Source organism: Bombus vosnesenskii, unplaced genomic scaffold (genome assembly GCF_011952255.1).
Source record: "Bombus vosnesenskii isolate JDL3184/JDL3185 unplaced genomic scaffold, Bvos_JDL3184-5_v1.1 scf7180000013316, whole genome shotgun sequence".
In the NCBI taxonomy this organism is placed as follows: Eukaryota; Metazoa; Arthropoda; class Insecta; order Hymenoptera; family Apidae; genus Bombus; species Bombus vosnesenskii.
In genome coordinates, this window is record NW_022882962.1 from 278,636 (window position 1) to 296,692 (window position 18,057).

The 18,057-nt window shown below is 23.8% G+C and overlaps 6 protein-coding genes across 11 annotated transcripts; 3 read left to right on the forward strand and 3 right to left on the reverse strand.

Annotated features, from left to right (window-relative positions):
• The first annotated feature begins 26 nt into the window (after window positions 1-26).
• LOC117235459 (peptidyl-prolyl cis-trans isomerase H-like) lies at window positions 27-3,990 on the forward strand. Of its 3 annotated transcripts, XM_033497493.1 has the most exons (6): window positions 27-56; window positions 962-1,169; window positions 1,595-1,788; window positions 2,260-2,505; window positions 2,913-3,189; window positions 3,629-3,990. In XM_033497493.1, exons 1-6 carry the CDS (start codon window positions 34-36, stop codon window positions 3,719-3,721), a joined length of 1,041 nt encoding a protein of 346 aa, XP_033353384.1. In that variant the 5' UTR covers window positions 27-33; the 3' UTR covers window positions 3,722-3,990. The 3 variants fall into 3 exon arrangements, with proteins under 3 accessions (XP_033353384.1, XP_033353387.1, XP_033353386.1); XM_033497496.1 differs by lacking the exon at window positions 2,260-2,505 and having other exon boundaries at window positions 3,629-3,988; XM_033497495.1 differs by lacking the exon at window positions 27-56 and having other exon boundaries at window positions 614-1,169.
• A 541-nt stretch (window positions 3,991-4,531) lies between these two features.
• Window positions 4,532-7,015, reverse strand: LOC117235460 (LIM and senescent cell antigen-like-containing domain protein 1). Of its 2 annotated transcripts, none has more exons than XM_033497497.1 (7): window positions 6,858-7,015; window positions 6,104-6,217; window positions 5,871-5,983; window positions 5,555-5,747; window positions 5,333-5,474; window positions 4,967-5,225; window positions 4,532-4,891 (listed from the first exon to the last, which is right to left on the reverse strand). In XM_033497497.1, the coding sequence occupies exons 1-7, from the start codon at window positions 6,863-6,865 to the stop codon at window positions 4,692-4,694; spliced, it is 1,029 nt and encodes a 342-aa protein (XP_033353388.1). In that variant the 5' UTR covers window positions 6,866-7,015; the 3' UTR covers window positions 4,532-4,691. The 2 variants fall into 2 exon arrangements, with proteins under 2 accessions (XP_033353388.1, XP_033353389.1); XM_033497498.1 differs by having other exon boundaries at window positions 6,787-6,984.
• A 904-nt stretch (window positions 7,016-7,919) lies between these two features.
• LOC117235461 (cytochrome c oxidase subunit 5B, mitochondrial-like) lies at window positions 7,920-9,151 on the forward strand. Its single transcript, XM_033497499.1, has 3 exons — window positions 7,920-8,127; window positions 8,279-8,352; window positions 8,868-9,151. The coding sequence occupies exons 1-3, from the start codon at window positions 8,037-8,039 to the stop codon at window positions 9,078-9,080; spliced, it is 378 nt and encodes a 125-aa protein (XP_033353390.1). The 5' UTR covers window positions 7,920-8,036; the 3' UTR covers window positions 9,081-9,151.
• A 750-nt stretch (window positions 9,152-9,901) lies between these two features.
• LOC117235457 (cyclin-dependent kinases regulatory subunit-like) lies at window positions 9,902-11,533 on the reverse strand. The gene is made up of 3 exons (XM_033497491.1): window positions 11,210-11,533; window positions 10,707-10,834; window positions 9,902-10,596 (listed from the first exon to the last, which is right to left on the reverse strand). Exons 1-3 carry the CDS (start codon window positions 11,266-11,268, stop codon window positions 10,496-10,498), a joined length of 288 nt encoding a protein of 95 aa, XP_033353382.1. The 5' UTR covers window positions 11,269-11,533; the 3' UTR covers window positions 9,902-10,495.
• LOC117235452 (probable E3 ubiquitin-protein ligase bre1) lies at window positions 11,324-13,647 on the forward strand. Its single transcript, XM_033497485.1, has 3 exons — window positions 11,324-11,439; window positions 11,537-11,670; window positions 11,935-13,647. Exons 2-3 carry the CDS (start codon window positions 11,566-11,568, stop codon window positions 13,348-13,350), a joined length of 1,521 nt encoding a protein of 506 aa, XP_033353376.1. The 5' UTR covers window positions 11,324-11,439; window positions 11,537-11,565; the 3' UTR covers window positions 13,351-13,647.
• A 1,737-nt stretch (window positions 13,648-15,384) lies between these two features.
• Window positions 15,385-18,052, reverse strand: LOC117235453 (PSME3-interacting protein). 3 transcript variants are annotated; one of them, XM_033497488.1, is made up of 7 exons: window positions 17,989-18,052; window positions 17,391-17,453; window positions 16,895-16,997; window positions 16,528-16,626; window positions 16,196-16,415; window positions 15,956-16,020; window positions 15,385-15,798 (listed from the first exon to the last, which is right to left on the reverse strand). In XM_033497488.1, the coding sequence occupies exons 3-7, from the start codon at window positions 16,989-16,991 to the stop codon at window positions 15,485-15,487; spliced, it is 795 nt and encodes a 264-aa protein (XP_033353379.1). In that variant the 5' UTR covers window positions 16,992-16,997; window positions 17,391-17,453; window positions 17,989-18,052; the 3' UTR covers window positions 15,385-15,484. The 3 variants fall into 3 exon arrangements, with proteins under 3 accessions (XP_033353379.1, XP_033353378.1, XP_033353377.1); XM_033497487.1 differs by having other exon boundaries at window positions 17,391-17,499; window positions 17,989-18,045; XM_033497486.1 differs by lacking the exon at window positions 17,989-18,052 and having other exon boundaries at window positions 17,391-17,568.
• Window positions 18,053-18,057: the final 5 nt, after the last annotated feature.

Genomic DNA, 18,057 nt, shown 5'->3' on the forward strand with positions numbered 1-18,057 from the left:
TGTATCAATACCAATCAATAAACAACATTTTTTATGCAAATCCTAATTTCCACTGTGTAGGTACATTTATCAAGTAATATTAATTTTTATATTTTTATGAATATTTTACAATTCTATAATATTTTGATAAATAGTGACTAAAGCAAAGGGTTAAAGTATTGAATGTATTTAAAATACTGCAATAATGATAAAAAACGAAGCAATAATTATGTAAAATAGGTTTTAAACTTTTAATCCTTTTTGTTTGTGTATTATTGTCAATATAATATATTGTGTTATTTTTTAAATAAAATTTCACGAAATAATGATAATGACACTTTCAATATTCACAAATATATATATATATATATATAAATTATGTCTATCATAGTATAGAATATTTGAATTATCGAAATTTACAAAAAAGTTTGATTTCTATACAAATTTTTTCTTATCTAATATCGATAATTCAATTGTTATAAATCACTAGTCACCAGAAAATAGTTTTAAATTCTTATAGTTGGTGAAATCATTAATTATATATTTAACACAATAACAAAAAAACATTAAAGAAGGAAATTAAATTAACAAGCATTTAATATGTCATATAAATTAAAAATTATAATTTTGCAGTATAAAAAGATTTTAATTTTGCAATATTGTCAAATTATAATCTGAAACATCAATTAAATTTTATTATAAATTGTAACCTCTTTTGCAATTTATAAATTTTTAACTTAAAAGCAAAACATTACACATTGATATTACTTTATTAAATACGGTAAAGTTTAATGATAGAATAATGCTTATAAAAAGATTTTATAGTAATTATAGCAATGTAACAATTTTATATCTTGAACCGTTACCATAATTCTTATATTTTTATAAATTCAAATTTTAACTTGAAATATAATAATAAGATGTTCGTATATTAAATGAACTGTAACAAAATAATATAAAAAAAGTAATAACCATTCCAAAGAATAAAAGCTATGGATAAAAAAACATATAAAAAATATAAACGAAGGATCGCACAAGCTGTAGCTAAAGTCGATAATAAGCCTCCAAGATTTGAAGTGTCCGCATATTACAAACCGCATAATATGAGAAGTGACATAAATCGAATAAGAGAAATCGACAAGCAAAATATAAAATTGTTAAGGCGGATGAATATAATTACTCGATTAAGGGTAAGTATACAAAGTTTTATTTCTGTAATAAATATCTTTTATTCCTCATTATTTTCTATCTTTTTGTATACTTATACTACTATATTTTACTATTAATATGTCTTATATTGAATACTACCACATCATTTCTTACTATGTTTATATTTAGTATTGTAATATAAGTAATCTTAATAATTACAAACATGTATTGTATAAAGTATATAATCATATATGTTTTATAAAAATATTGCAAATTTCTAGTAAAAGTATTGAATGTATTATTTAAAATACTGCAATAATGATAAAAAGAGGAAGCGATAATTATGAAAAATAGGTTTTAAACTTTTAATCCTTTTTGTTTGTGTATTATTGTCAATATAATTAACTGCAACAATATATTAACTGCTTTAAATTAATCTGAAATTCATGATGTGTCCAAATTATAGTCAAATATCGATTGCTGGTTACCAAAGATAAAATATAAATCAAAACTTGATAATCAGGAAGTAAAAAATACACAAGTCATGAAAGAAAATAAAAATTTATTACGAAAAATTCGTAGAGCAAGTACTAATTATTCTACTGCCGAGTTTATACAAGATTGGAAAGAAATGAACATGAAAATGGAACACAATAGAAGGTAAATTATTCCTTCAATATTTCATGGATATATATTTTCGTTTTCAAAGTTTTATGCAAAACAATTTCGAAATTAATTTTACTTAAATTATAATTATGACAAAATTTAAGTTACATCATTTTTTTAAATTTTTAATTAAAAGAACACTGGCTTTTTATTTCTATCTTTTTATATCTCGTGCTATCTTATTATAATTTTAATGAAATCAATATGACATGTATTCATATCTTAAAACACTTTATTCTTTCCATTCCATTGTTAATTGTGAAATTCAACTTTAATTTGTATTAATTTTAAATTTTCAGAGCATAGAATTTTGAAAGTTAGAATAGAATTTTAAAAATGCAGTTGAGAGATAAAAACACAATAATGAAATGTAATAAAATAAAGAAATAAACTTTATATCATATTATTATTACACATTACACGTAATGTAAATGTTTATATTATATTGATGATTAAATTCTATAGATATCAGAAAGAACCTACAACACATACCATTGGATTACAATCTCCACAAGATCATTGTATAATTACAGATTTATCATTGCTAAAACATATAAATCCATCTATTCGTACCAAATGTTTTTTTGAAATTGAAATCCAAGGAGATCAGAAATTAGGATCCATTCATTTTGAACTTTATGATGATATTGTACCTCGAACATGTACAAATTTTGCGGAATTATGTCGTGGATATAATGGCTTATCGTACAAGTAAATAAAAGTAAAATGCACATTTTTAACAACTTTAAATTTAAAAGAAATAAAAGAAAAAGGATCTGTGTTTTCTTCCTGCAAAATTTTACTTAAAAGACGTGAATGATGTGTGCAGTTCTATGCAATACATTATTTTGATAAAACACATTTATTCAAAATATTACTTTTATGATATTATTATTACAAATATAATATATTAAATCTTTATATATATATATATATATATATATATATATATATATATAAAAATCCTTAAGTCGATTTCTTTAGAAAAATTTATTTGGACGGAGGAGATATCCGGAAAAGATATCTAAAAAAATCTACTTTTCCAAATGAATAATATTTTTTAAAGGGAGATAAAATTATATCTTTAACTAAAAGGAAACCAATGCTTTTTCTAATAGGAACACACCGTTTCATCGAATTGTATCCGGTTATTGGTGTCAAGGCGGAGACGTTACAAAACTTAACGGATGTGGAGGAAAGTCCATATATGGTGAATCATTTGAGCATGAGAATTACAACTTACGTCATGCTGGTCCCGGAATTTTGTCCATGTGTAATGAAACTGAAAATACATGCAATTCCAAATTTAATCTTACTTTTAGACAATTGGAAACAGTAGATGGGAAAAATGTAGTTTTTGGGAAAGTGATTGCAGGTCTCTCAAACATTTATAAGGTAAATTTATTTCAATTACATCAAAATAAAGATATCTTCTTCATTCGTAAATTTTTCTAAACATATGAAGAATATTTGTTACTTATATCATTATCTTTTAATAAATTAATGTAAATTTGGAAAAGAACAACTGTACCCTCTTTCATACTTTTTATTTAACACATCTTTTTATAAAATAAGGAAAATTAGAATTATATAACAGTTAATTAAAACTATACCGCAGAAAATCACAGAAAAATATTTTGAAACATTAAATATGCAAATTTTTAGTATACATGGATCTATAAATCCAAGAAATAAATAAAAAGTTTAACTACTGTACTGAAAGAACTTTCTATAAATTTATTTATATAACAGATTTAAAAAATAAAATTGATTCAAGAGTACTTAGTAATGATTTTAAACATGACCACATGTTAATATATCTGATATTTTTTAGATTGAAGAATTTGGTACAAAAACAGGAAAACCATTTAAAACAATAATTATATCCAACTGTGGTATTATATCAAGATATATAAAAAATAAATAAAAATCAAGCAAAGCATAAAAATTTCATTTAATTGGTGAAAGGCAGAAGTCTTTGATAGTATAACATCAATGTTAATAGTTTAATTACTTTATCGTATATAGAAAAACATAATTATATCAATTACTTAATTAATTTTTCTCTCAAATGTTCTTTCTTTATATCTGTACATTGTATAAAAACATAAAACATTTAAAAAGATATTTAATTTGTGTACAATATTTAATAATAAATGGTACTTTAATATATTAAATTATATTTCTTGTAACGTGATTGTTATTTTTATTTAACGTCTTCGATACGGCGTTTGTTCTCCAGATATCGTCATTTGACGGCCTGGACCTACGGACAAGGACAATTGTGTAGCGTAGCGTATTGTTGACAATTGACAGTCAAATTGACCTCAGCCGATATTCAGTCGACGTTTGACCCTGGGAACGTATTCGGGGTGATCAATTATAATCGACACTCGTACTTGAGATGGTTAATGAATCTATCCCCATTCCATATGTTATGTCTATTATGTTACATTAATATCATGATTAAATTATTAAAATAAACGAACACAAATATCATAACTCGGTGTTTATTTTCATTCAATTTTTATACAATATCATTTCTATATGCAATTTGTTTTATAAAATTTGAGTATTATTAATAATGGTTTGAGTATCTTTTTGATGTGTAAAATATATTTTTATATATAAATGCAGTTATTCAATTCATTTATAACAATGAGGCACTTTAAAATTCATGCAAATAACAAAAATATTTCATATTTATATAGATATATTAAAATAATTATTATGATTAATGCAGAGTTCAAATATAATGATTTAAGATAACATAATGTTAGCAATTAAGGCATAAGTATGACGTTATAATACAATAACATAAACTTTCATTGATAATATTAAGAGATATTTCATTTTACATTTAATTAACCATAAGCTGATATATGTTGCTTATATGATTAAGCTGGTAGTCTTTTAGGATTTAAATCATACATTCGGCGCATACGTTTTTTCAATTCTTGTGGAAATTTATCGTAACATTTTTTACAGGCGGGTTTTAAATCAAATTCAAAAAATTTAGTTTTTTGATTCATTTTTTGATCGCAAAATGCACAAGCGAAGTGATGTACGCACCATGCTTTATTCAAAGCTGTAAAAACTGAAAAATTCAGAATATATTATATATTTACTTTCTTCTTAAATTAGGATAAAATTAATAGAGTAATATACTAACCATCGCCAGAAATTACTTGATTACATACAAAACACAAATTACCGAAAAGTTGATGGTAATGTGTTTCACAATAAGCTAAACCTTTTTTCTCATAATGTCGATGACCTAAAAACGGCTTTTCACATTTTGCACAAACAAAATGTTCAACATGCCAATGTTTACCTAGAGCAGTTACTACTCGTTCCTCAATCGGACGTCGACATGCACCGCAAATTGGAATTCCCATTTTATCATGACATCTCAAACAGTATAGCTCATTCTGAAAATTTTAATAATCAAAATGTGAATTATTAATATACTAAGTACTAATATATTAAGTAAAAGATAATACTAATAATTAAAGACAACACAGTTATAGATACATACCATTTCATTGGCAGCATATCCTGGTCTAGAATTAACCTCTCTAGCATCTGAATTAAGTTCTATACCACAAGCAGTACAATTAAAATGATATGGATGATAGAGTTCTCCGCGAAAACGGAGAGGTTTGTCATCGATTACACCACTAAAAATTATATAATATTATATACATGATATACAATAGCTAAATAATATATATATAACTTTAAAAATCAAAATTCATACTGGCACTGATGACAAATATATTTTCCAAGTGCCCCAGCCTTAACACGTGCATTACACGTATGGCATAAAGCTCTACCCTGACATTTAATAAATCCTGCATCAGCTAATTCACCATTGCATTCTTCACAACGGAAACATCCTGGGTGCCAATTAGCATTCATTGCTTTTATTACACGGCCAATAACAAATTCTCCTACAAATAAAAAAGTATAATTATATTCTTTCTTACAAGTGTTTTTATGAGTTCTATATGAGTATATTATTTTTTTAACTTCAAGTATTTGACATATTGTGATAAATAATTAAAACAACTTACCGCATTTTTCACAACAAGGTGCAAATAAGACATGGAAATCATGTTCACAATATTTGTACCCTTCAAATTCATAGAATATTCCATCTGGGAATGGACGGAAACATTGTGCGCATCTAATAAAATATCTTTTATTATAATTGATATAAATTTTAAACAATATAAATGTAATAATATAAATGTATACAAATACAAACTTAATATAATAACTTCCAATAATAATAAAATATTCTTACACAAAGCATTGAGGATGCCATAGCTCTCCATTTGAATTAACAATCTTTTCATGAGGCACAAAACCTTCTCTACATCGAGAACAGAACATATTATCCAAAGACATCCCTGTAACACTTTTTATATAAAGTTTATATTATTAATGAGACTAACCAACCATTATTCTAATATATATAAAACTGCTTTAAAATTGGACTTAAAAATTAATATTATAGTTTCTTCTCCTTCTTTTGGTTGTTCCTCCTTCTTTGTTTCAAAGTGGTTAAATTCATATAATACATTTAAGTTTTCCCAATTTATTCCAAATATACAATATTTAAAAAATGAGAAAATTAATGTACATTAAAGATAATTAATGTGGACATGTTATATATATATATGCATATATATGGCGAAAAATCATAAAATACGCAAAAACTGAAAATTTTTTTCATGACATTTTTATAAACTAAAAAAACGATTTATAGCGCCTAGTGTAATGAATATTTCATGATATCTTCAAAATTGAATATGTAAAAATAATTTATTTTTACTATCATCGCCATAAAAAGATAACTTTTTTTTTACAATATATAAATATAAAATTGCATAAATGCTGCATATTATATTAATATTTATATTATATTCAAGTTAACGTTTCGAATGCCTTACAATATTTCATAATAACGGATTTAAAATAATATACCTGGAAATTAATTTTGCTGGTGGAAGATATCCTATAACACTATGTTTCGGAAGAGAAATAATTGTGCTTACCCTGGCATTCTTTAATGATAAAGGAGAGCTAATTTATTAATTGTCGTTACTTCCTTTTTCTTTTAATTAAAAAAAATATGAACGTTGTATATTACAGATTATTTAAAAAAATACCTAGTATTTTTCTAAACTAAAAATTATTGTTGTATATATTATTAATATTATTAATACTTTTTGAAATGAAACTTTAAAGAAAATACACACATCAGTGTTGCTGGTTATATATTAATTCTTCGTTTTATATTTAGAATAAAAATTACGTCATCAAAGAATGCACCGCTTTTTCTGTAATAATCAGTTAACTGCAATAGCCAATCAAATGTAAGGAATGTGGACTTGCCTTTTGTGAAATGTTACTTCAAACAAGGGAGTAAGGTTATGTAGATATGAAACTTTAATAATTATTAAACGATTAATATCTTTATACATATTTTAATATCGTTATTTTCTATTGCAATTTTAGTAATGTAAATGAATATTCAAAAGATTGCCCGTTTTGTTTAAATATATTTGCAAAATAAACATCTACAAAAATATAATTATGCAATGTATCAATAACAATTAACATTTCATGTTTCAAAATCTTTAACAGTTTTTGGATAATATTAAAATTTCAGAAATACGTTTAGAAAAAAGATAATCAAAACAATTAGGTACATAAAAATTACAGGGAAATATAAAATAAACTAAGAGACCGTTTCAAGTTAACTTTCAATACCATAAAGTATATTAATCTACATGGAACGTTTAATTGATTATAAAAACTAGGAAATAATTATGCTTTTTACCATAAAATTATTAAAATTTTTATATAGTATTTAAAATCCCTGCCTAGTAACTATGAGAAAAAGTAGCTACGTATATAGATATACGCGTTCTCTCTTTTCCTTTCATAATTTTGCAATATAATATTTATTTATGAATTATATAGAAATATTAATAAGTTAAATTATATAAGGTACATATCCAGTTTCATAAAACTACAATTATATAAAACTACATCGTTTAATTTAGCGCTGCAGGTCGTCATATGGCGCTGTAATCAACTTAACTAATCGATCGAATAGTATCGTTAAGATAGGGTTGACACTCTGCAGCTGCTACTATACGAATTGTTTGTGCTCTGAAGAGACGTTTCTCTTCGACGACGTATTAACCATATAACGTATAACTTACAAAATGGCATGGTTATGTAGTCGTACTATTTTTCAAACATGTCGACGACAATTTTACCGCGATGCTGTGAGATATACAAAAGAGAAGAAAGACAGTAATATAATTTTTTAAATAATATTAGAATTATTTAAGTGTGTTGCGTTTTTTTGTTACGTAATATGAAAATATAGTTTATTGATTTTACATCATTTTTGACTTATGTTAAGTACAAAATTCAATATTTTCTAACGAAATTCTTGTTTCAGCTTTTCCCGATCCGCTAGAACTAGCCACGGGTTTGGAAAAACGTGAGTTGCTTGCTGCTGCCGCTGGCGATTTTGTAAGTTTCTACATTTAATAATTTTTCGAATCAATGTCACACTTCGAAATCTACATATATTAATAAGATGTTCTATAAAATAAATTTTTTAAATCAAATTTTTCATGTTATTTGCAAACTATAATTATCTTCTGAACTTCATCACAAATTAAGTTGATTAAAAAATTAAATTAAAATTAGTAAGAGAGAAAGTAATTTGATGTGCATATTCTGATGTAAATCTTTAATCTATTGTTATTATATATGTATATCTATATGAAAAATTGTTAAATTAAATAAAATCAAGTTTGGCCCATAAAATGTAAGTTAAAACAAATAAATTTATCAGTATATTTTCATATTTATTGAATATATCTTTTATATTTGTGAGACATATTAAAATTATTTTACAATGCATCTTTGCATGTATATTATAAAAATAAAATATTATACATGAAAGTTAAGAATTATAGATTATCTTCCCTGTCAATATTTTAATTAGTTGTTATTATTTATAATTTATTATCTTATTTCAGGATCCATATCATATGAAGGCCATAGAAATATTGCGTGATAGCACAAAGGAGAATCCAAATTTAGTACCAAGTGCATTCAAAAGTCGTGTTGTTGGTTGCCTTTGCGAAGAAGATACTGCACACGTGAATTGGATGTGGTTGCATGAAGGTCAACCACGCCGCTGTGAATGTGGTCATTGGTTTAAACTGACTGAAGTTGCTCCTTTAGGATAAGATTTTAATTTAATGTCACTTCTTGTTATTAGTCATTTGTTTAAAATATAGAATTAATATCATATACTAAATATTGTGTTTATTTATTACCTTCTTATATCCTATCTTCATCTTATATATATCCTTTAATTCCAAATAAATTGTTAGTAAATTGAATAGTAAATTATTACTAACTTGTATCATGTTTAACATCATTATTTTAAGATTTTTATCATTTTCAATTAACTTCTATGTAAGGTCTTATGAACTAGTTTTTTTAGAAAATATTAAAAACAATTTTTCTATAAATTTTATTTGTAGAAGTATAAGAAATATATGAAGCTGTATATACTATAAGAAATATTTTAAACATATTAATTTCTGATTTGTGTTTCTTATTACCTTTTTTTAATAAATTCTACTACTAATTCTTTTATAATTTCTATTATCTAAATTTATAAACAATTATATAGTTCTGAATAATTGTATGTAACAATTTGAATAGTATTAAATGTAGATTGTACAATGATTCAATTACTTCAATTTATGATTGTTTAGATCTAAGAAATATTTCCTTGCTATATACTCATGATTATAATTTATGGAATTTTAAGTCACAACTCATTTATTATTTAATTTTGCAATTTTTATAGAAGTTTATGATATATCTAATGTTGCATTATTTATAATACATAGAACTATATTATGTTTACATTATTTCAAAATTTAATTATATGTATTAAATCATTTGTAGCATTGTAAGATTACATATTAATTTATGCTATGTTACTTATATAAATATAGTAATTTAAAACAATAAATAATAAAATACTAAAGGTATATTTGAAAATGTATTTTAATAGTGATATGTGATGGATACTATTACATTCTGTGTAAAATATCTAATTTATTACATGATTACATATATACTAGTATATTTGTAAATATAAATTTTATGATTGTGAAGTATTGTAAAAGTTATATAAATATATGAAATTTCTTTTCTATATTGTATATTGTAAAAATAGCGAATTTCAATATTTATAAATTTATCACAGTCTCAATGTAGTTTTAGATTTATATATAGGTACTGCATTTTCAAATTCACAACCATAAAAAAGATTACTTAATATTATACAAAGATCAAACTAATGAACATACTATTATGTAGAATTCATTTTGTATACTGTACAGTAATTACCTCTATATTGTTATAGATTTTATAAATATTAATTGTACATATTTGACTTAAGCATACGAAACATTATAAGTTTCTTTCTTACGCACAAAATTACATACATGACAGTATGTTCTATAAAAATTCCACAAGAATTCTATAATTCTTCTACATGAATTGTATAATTATGCTAACTTGTATTAACTTATTATGCTTTGAATCTATTATAAATAGTATTGAAAGTTCCTAGAAATTTGTTTTAAACACAATATACACTTTGATATTCCCTTTGAAAAGAGGTGTTTCTTGTATTTGTTAAAACATCAGTTCGTGGTCTACGAAACAGTAGTACATGTGGTTCTAAAATGTAACAAATATACATAGAAAACTATACTAACTATAATTGAACTAAATGAGATTGTGTTAATATTTTAATAAGTCACCATGTACAAGCATGTCTATTTTTATACCTGGTACATGCATCATGTAATGTACCCAGCCTGGACTTTGTTGAACTCCTAAATTTCTCCATTCTGTTTCTGACATAAGATGAGTTTTTGGAACATGTCTTGCTAAATCAACTGGCAAAATAACATGCCTGTAAAAACAAAAATGTTGAGTAACCATAGCTATAAACTAATTCTTATTATAATTATATTTATTTAATTAATTATTATGTAAATATTATATAATTAAAATTGTTATTTTACTTACAAACAGTAAATTAGTTCTAAATTATTTCTTCCTTTACTACATATATTATTTGAAATATTTACTTTTAAATGAAATATTTACTCAAATGAAATAATGTAATGTAAGGTCAAGCATAGATAAATTAAAACCAAATATATCAAATATATTAAATTAAAATTAATATATTTTATAAAGTTATATGTTAAAGATACTTTATAAATTTTAATACTTTAATGGTTTATAATATTTTAACATGAATTAACTACTCTTTCGTACAAACCTATATTCATATTTATCATCGTTGTATTTTTCAGAGTATTGTATTTGATCAGCTGGCATTCTGAGTATTAAGATATAAAGATATAAAAATTTCTTTCTTTTATAAAATTTGTTTTCATAACAATCGTATATATGCGTACAATAATAAATTTAACCTTGTTTTCCAGGACGTCAAATAAATTTCAATGATAGATAAATTTGATACAAGGTGTTTTTTAAAAGCTACAACAAGTAGTAACAAACACGTTTAAGAAACAAATGCGCCCTCTTCTAGTTTCACTCAAAAGAGAAATCTACACATACTAAAATATGTATTTTATTATTACAGATTAATAAAATTTTAATAATTATCACAAAATGCAAGATTTATGTCCATTGTGTTCGAAAAATGGTCTTAAGAATAAAATAAAATTATTGCAAATTAATTTACAAGAGGCTGTGTGGATATGTGAAGAAGAAAAGGTAAGCTTTTTATAAATTTTTTTATTTAAAACATATTTTATTATAAATATAACGTCTGTTACATATTTCATAATGTAATATTTCATTATTTATATAAAACTTCATATGTGACAACAAAAATAACTTTATAGAATAAATGTGATTATATATTTGTTCATCTGTAACATATTTGCAACAAATATAAATATAAATAAAAAACAAGTACATAAAAATCTATTATCATTTTATTATTGTATTAAATTAATCTATTACTTCCTATTTTAGTGTGTATGGCCTTTTGGATATGAAGATTTTGTATTTTGTCCGAGAACAGTAGGAAAAGTCTGGTCTTGTTATTGGAATGATTATAAGCCAACAACACCACCAAGATTAAAAGAAAATCTTATGACATCAAGTCCTTCAAAGCTACCATTATGTTTTACACCTGTAATACCTACCAAACATATACCAAAAGAAGTTATCAATAATTTAGATATGCATCCTTCAGAGAATATTAATGCTACAAATAACAGTTCAAATATAATAAACTCAAATACTAATTTTGATGATCCACATATTTCTGTTTTTAAAGAATCAAGTATGATATCAAACATTAATATTGAAGAAAAATACAACGATACTAATACTTTAAATAATGAAACTACTGTAAGTAATGTACATAGCAATAAATTACAATCGATTAATGATAATATAGAAGATATAAAATTTGAGAATGAATGGAAAAATTTATTAAATGAAGATATTAAAGAAAAAAATGATATTTCCATAGAAAATGTTAAAAGTATGAATACTGTCAAAAAGGCACCAAAAATAACAAGTATTGAAAAAACAAATATTATTATTTCTAATATGAAAATAGGAAATCAGATCCCTAATGTTAAGTTAAGAAATGAAGAATCTGTTCATCAAAAATCAAAGAAGAAAATTTTAGATGTTGAATCTGTAGATGTTACAGGATCTGAATTGAAACCAGAAGTTGAAGAATTAACAAATTTAGAACCAAGTGGAAATAATGAAAATATATTAAAACCTAATTTAAATATAACTACAATGGAAATAGATGGTTTACCACCTATCACATTGTCATTTGAAATTCCACTATGTTCTACAGCTCCTGAAACAGTAATAGCTAATACACAACTAGATAGTTATAAAAGTAATAATACAAAACCAAACAGTTTCGAAGTGAAAGGTACAGTTGTAAAACGGAATATAAGTAGTGGTAAAATATATGAGAAATTCAATTTTAGTGCAATTAAGAAAAAGCTGGAATCAAATAGTTCCAGCAATACTAATAATAGCAAAGATAATTTTTCTAATGTAAAGACACAAATTCAAAAGATAGAAAATGATTCACCAGAACCAAAACCAATTTCAAATGAAAGTGCTATTTGTGTATCGAATGAACTTGATAAGTCTTATTCTTCAGATATGAAGATACAAGTTCAACAAGTAAAAAATGATTCACCAGAAATAATTTCAAATGTGAGTGCTACTTGCGTACAAAATCAACTTGATGAATCTGTAACGCCCTTATCAAATCAGGAAACTATAGAATCTAATACTGCAGCAGTCAATGCTAGTGTAAATATAGATACCGTTTTGGAAGAGCTTATATGTAATGATTATAGTATTTCTGAAAATATAAACGATGACTGGATAGAATCTCTATTGATCTAGATTAATGATATACTATAATTAATTGTATTTAGTTTATCTAAACAATATTATACAGTCCTATTATACAACTAGAATCTTGTTTATTTATGGAAATGAAAAATTGTTATTGATTGTAATTTAAAACTGGAATTATAGAATAATTTTTATAAATAGACTTGTGTTAATTATGTTCACTTGATTGGTATTTAGACACTTTGTATTTCTTTGTATACCTCTAATGTCTTACAATATATGGCTGGCTTTGCTTTAAGAAAGATACAAAAACTATCATGTACAAATTGCATACAATATTTAAAACAAGAAATATTTACCAATCACAAGGAGGACTTGATAAATATAATTATTAGGGGTTATATAAAGATAAGATTTCTTTATATTGTAAAAAATACAACAAAAATTAACAAAACAAATGAAGAGAAAAATGAAAGTAAAATAAATCATTTTAAAATTTAACAAAATGCACTGTGTTCAATTCAATCTTCCCAGCAATTTTAACACTCCTTAAATATTATGTTGTTTCTCAAGGTTGTAGATTTCATTTTAAGTAAGTATTATATATAAATATTATATGCACTCATTTTATATAATTATTTTAATATTTATATTTCTTTAATTATTAGTAAAAATTAAATTATGTTCTGTGCATCAATAATGTTCTGTACTAAATCTCTGTAAACTAATCCCAATTAATTCTTTATTCAGTTATTTAATTTATTTATTCTAAATGAATTTTATTTTTAAACGAATTTATATTATTTATTCTAAACTTTCATTTAAGCCTTCAAAAATTGAACAATTCTGTCTAAGAGCCAAGAAATTTGAATTTTGTAATTTTGCCACCTGTTGCGTGAACATAATTAAATGTTAATATATATACACTTCAGCTGTAAATATTGTAAGAATAAATGACGGGAACAGTATGATTATTAGATTTGTTAAATTAGTTTTTTCATGCTTTATAATAGTACTGAAAAATAAATATATGGTTCTATACAGAAAAAGTGGTGATGATCTTGGAAGCTTGTAAAAAAAGGAACTGTGAAAAAATCTATTTCCATTTTCACTGTTATATATACATACAACAATAAATAAGACAAATATTTAGGTGATCACATTTAGCTGGGTCACTCTGTATAATTAATGTAGTATGGGAATATTATATATTTTACAGATATTTACTATACATAGGCACACAGCTTTATTATGCAACACATGGTATATTTAAATATATGCATTATAAGTATTATAATAGTCTTTATGACTAATTACATAATACATTTTATAAATATATGATATCATTCTATTTAAATAATTTGAAAATTTTAGTATAAAAATAATTGTATTTTTATATAATCCTAAAGTAAAGAAATCACTTCTTATCTCTTGCAATCCATGTAAAAAATGTTTATTTTAGATAACTGTACTAGAATCATTTTATTATTCTTTCGTATCACTTAAAAAAGGAGGGAATATAACATAAATATTGTTTTTTAAACATATTTCGACATAAATAATATGTCCTGATATTTTCTATTTGTTTTATGTATATAATGTATGTTACAATATAATACAGTTTATGCATAAATTGTCACGACAATATATTTAATAAAAATGGTCTTTTTAATATAGTGAGTACTGCCATGCTGTGATTGTTTCAAGGTATTATAATTGTACACAATACATTTTGAAAATATTCTAAGTGAAAGAAATTGTCACATGTAGTTTATAGTCTAGGTAGTCAATTATCTAATGAATATAATATTTAAATGAATGTTTTTAAAGAGTAATAATAAAGTAATTCAAAGAGTAATTGCTATTAAATGTAGTAAGTATTTTTCTATTTTCACAATTATGAATTGATGACGGAATAATTGCAACAGAATTTTGAGATGTTTACAATGAGCGATGAAAAGGAAACAAGTATGTTATACAATATAATATATTTTTTAAAAGATTGCAATAATGCAATGAAGTCAGATTACATAATATATGAAATCAGAACAGAGTGAAAGTGAAAGTAAAATATGCAGCAAAATTATTGCAAAAAATATATTTATATTGTACAATTACAGTAAATTGCAAAATAAAATGATTGTTACCTATGAATAAAAAGGCGATTGTAAATACTTTGCATTCAGCTTTTTTCTTTATCTTTCAAAATTTTTATTTTTCGACCTAATAGATCGTATTTGGAATGATTTGGTTCTGGATCTTGATCTGTATCTGAACTACATTCACTATCACTAGAATCTTCGTAAGTGCCAAGGCCAGGCAAAATTCCAATACACTTCATGCCAATTTCATTTGTTATATTTTTATGTTCTAAAGTATCAGTTTTGAATGCGGGTTCGCATTCAGCTATTATTTGTTCATTTAGTTCACAATCTTCTTTCTTTGATGTGTCTTTGCTTTCATCAGATGATTTTCTTTTAACACCCCGTGCAAGATCTACATAAATACAATATTAAAATAATATTCAAATTAGGATACTAAGTATTAAAGTCTTTTTATGTACTATTCACAATCTTCAATTATTCTGAATATAATTATCATTTTCGCATAATAATTAAATAATTTATAAAGATGACATTAAATTTTTATTTACCTTCTTTTTGTTTTTCAGGACGTTTAACTACAACACCAGCTAATAATTTTAATTGCGAAGTACGACTACAAGGAAAAAAAATATATTTCTTAACATTACAAAATATAAACATAATAATAGAAATGAACAATTAAAAATATTTATTAAATATCATGTTATCAATTTTATAATATTGAAGATATAATATTGCAAAAATGAGTCATGCTTATTAAAGTTGCATTAGATGAAGTAATATATTACCTTCCAGAAGAAATATTTTTATTTACAATTTGAGGATTTTTTAATTCTTGTTTTAATTTTTCATTTAAGGATTTTTCTTGTAATGAAGCAACAGCAGCTTTGAAATCTCGCATTTCTTTTTCTTCTTCAAGATTTTTTTTACGCTCTTCTTCTAATTTTGTTCTATCCACCAAATCCAAAAATTCTACTTCATCATCATCTAAACCTTTTATCATATTTTCTGTGAATGAAAAAAATAATTACATAACACAATGAAACATATAATTAAAACTTATAAAGGAACATGCATGATTTTATGTATAATTACATACATTCTAAAATTGTTAACTTACTCAACTTATGTGCTTCCTCATATTCTGCATCTCTTTTATTTTTTTGTTCTTGTAATCGTTCATATAAAGATCTTGTATCATATGTTTCTTCTGGAGCTTCTATAAAAATCAGAAAACATATATGTGATACTTTTATAATAATTAATAATTAAGAAAATAAGTAAAAAATATAAGCATGAATAATTGCAATTAGGTCACATTATTATAGTTACAATTTAAATCATTCATTTGTAAAAACAATAAAGACAAGAACTAGATATCTTAATTAATTTTATACATATTGCAGCTTTTAATTAAATAAATATTACTATTATAGAAGATAGCTGAGATATAATATATACATATAAAATGAAAATATGAGAATGACCTAATGGTTGGTCTGCAGTTCGTACACGTTCCCATTCTTCTTGTCGTATTCTTCGCTGTTCTGCAATTTCAGCTTCTGATATAAATCCTGAACTCATAATGATCTAGAAAAAAAAAATTGAACAAAAATTACATATACACAAAGCATTGATTATTTATTTGCTATAATTAATAGTTGACATAACAATATATAGAAAATAATAATTAATTGTTCAATTTCTTATTAATTATAATATATATTCGACAAATATAATGATTATTATTATTTTTTATCATAATGTTTTAATAAAATTAAATAGCGAATATTATATAAGAAAACATTATTTGATTATAAATTTTATGAAGAAACAAAAATGCGAATATCACTTTTCAAAGAATGAAATTAAAGAATAAATGCATAAAAATAAAACTTTTGAATATATAAAAAAGTGGAAAAGAAAATAAAATCAGTAATGTTATATACTATACATACTTAGAATACTTATATTAATACTTACCACTCTTATGTATACTAAACTTTGACAGAGTAATAGCACAAGAACTATATATTTTCAGTGTTTCTAAAGTTTTTATAAACATTCAACATTTATAATTAGTTATCCACTCCTTATCATAACGTAAATGTTAAAATAAAATTTCTTTAATATAATTTTTTGAAGGCTTTGATATTCAGTACTTTAAATTAAGAATTTTAAACATTAGATTAAGTGTTAATGATTAAGTGTTAAGATTAAGTGTAATATTAAAACATTAACATTTTTCTAGGAATATTTGGCACTCTAAATTTTAAACACGAAAAATTTCTTTTTTTCAAATTCGTTAATTAACAAGTTGTTACGAAATGTTAACGACAAAATGTTAAATTTAGTTAAAATATTCTTAGTGTATAGATAAAATTAATAATGTTTAAAATTCGTGATTAAAGATAAATACATATTTAATATTTTCTAAAAGATATGTAGGTTAAGTTCTAGATTTAAACTTGAACAATTATAAAATTACAGAATTATATACGTTGAATATTTTCTTATAAATAGATCTCTTATTTATACAATCAAAACCGCATTGAACAATGTTTTATATTATCCTATCAACCTATGTCACGAAAACGACGCTCGAACTTAAAACACTGCACATTAACTGCTCGTACTTAGGTACTCCAAC

What these genes read in the sequence shown, in the direction of transcription:
- LOC117235459 (XM_033497493.1), top strand. Translation starts at nt 34, where the DNA reads ATGCAAATCCTAATTTCCACTGT. An exon ending in CAAATCCTAATTTCCACTGT is followed by an intron (nt 57 to 961) that starts GTAGGTACATTT and finishes ACCATTCCAAAG; the next exon opens with AATAAAAGCTATGGATAAAA. An exon ending in ATATAATTACTCGATTAAGG is followed by an intron (nt 1,170 to 1,594) that starts GTAAGTATACAA and finishes TCCAAATTATAG; the next exon opens with TCAAATATCGATTGCTGGTT.
- LOC117235460 (XM_033497497.1), bottom strand. An exon ending in ACCTTGTTGTGAAAAATGCG is followed by an intron (nt 5,748 to 5,870) that starts GTAAGTTGTTTT and finishes TTTTATTTGTAG; the next exon opens with GAGAATTTGTTATTGGCCGT. An exon ending in TATATTTGTCATCAGTGCCA is followed by an intron (nt 5,475 to 5,554) that starts GTATGAATTTTG and finishes TATAATTTTTAG; the next exon opens with TGGTGTAATCGATGACAAAC.
- LOC117235461 (XM_033497499.1), top strand. Translation starts at nt 8,037, where the DNA reads ATGGCATGGTTATGTAGTCGTACTATTTTTCAAACATGTCGACGACAA. An exon ending in TACAAAAGAGAAGAAAGACA is followed by an intron (nt 8,128 to 8,278) that starts GTAATATAATTT and finishes TTCTTGTTTCAG; the next exon opens with CTTTTCCCGATCCGCTAGAA. An exon ending in CTGCTGCCGCTGGCGATTTT is followed by an intron (nt 8,353 to 8,867) that starts GTAAGTTTCTAC and finishes ATCTTATTTCAG; the next exon opens with GATCCATATCATATGAAGGC.
- LOC117235457 (XM_033497491.1), bottom strand. Translation starts at nt 11,268, where the DNA reads ATGCCAGCTGATCAAATACAATACTCTGAAAAATACAACGATGATAAA. An exon ending in GATGATAAATATGAATATAG is followed by an intron (nt 10,835 to 11,209) that starts GTTTGTACGAAA and finishes TTGTTTTTACAG; the next exon opens with GCATGTTATTTTGCCAGTTG. An exon ending in TTACATGATGCATGTACCAG is followed by an intron (nt 10,597 to 10,706) that starts GTATAAAAATAG and finishes GTTACATTTTAG; the next exon opens with AACCACATGTACTACTGTTT.
- LOC117235452 (XM_033497485.1), top strand. Translation starts at nt 11,566, where the DNA reads ATGCAAGATTTATGTCCATTGTGTTCGAAAAATGGTCTTAAGAATAAA. An exon ending in GGATATGTGAAGAAGAAAAG is followed by an intron (nt 11,671 to 11,934) that starts GTAAGCTTTTTA and finishes TTCCTATTTTAG; the next exon opens with TGTGTATGGCCTTTTGGATA.
- LOC117235453 (XM_033497488.1), bottom strand. Translation starts at nt 16,991, where the DNA reads ATGAGTTCAGGATTTATATCAGAAGCTGAAATTGCAGAACAGCGAAGA. An exon ending in AAAAATATTTCTTCTGGAAG is followed by an intron (nt 16,021 to 16,195) that starts GTAATATATTAC and finishes TTTTCCTTGTAG; the next exon opens with TCGTACTTCGCAATTAAAAT. An exon ending in TCCTGAAAAACAAAAAGAAG is followed by an intron (nt 15,799 to 15,955) that starts GTAAATAAAAAT and finishes GTATTTATGTAG; the next exon opens with ATCTTGCACGGGGTGTTAAA.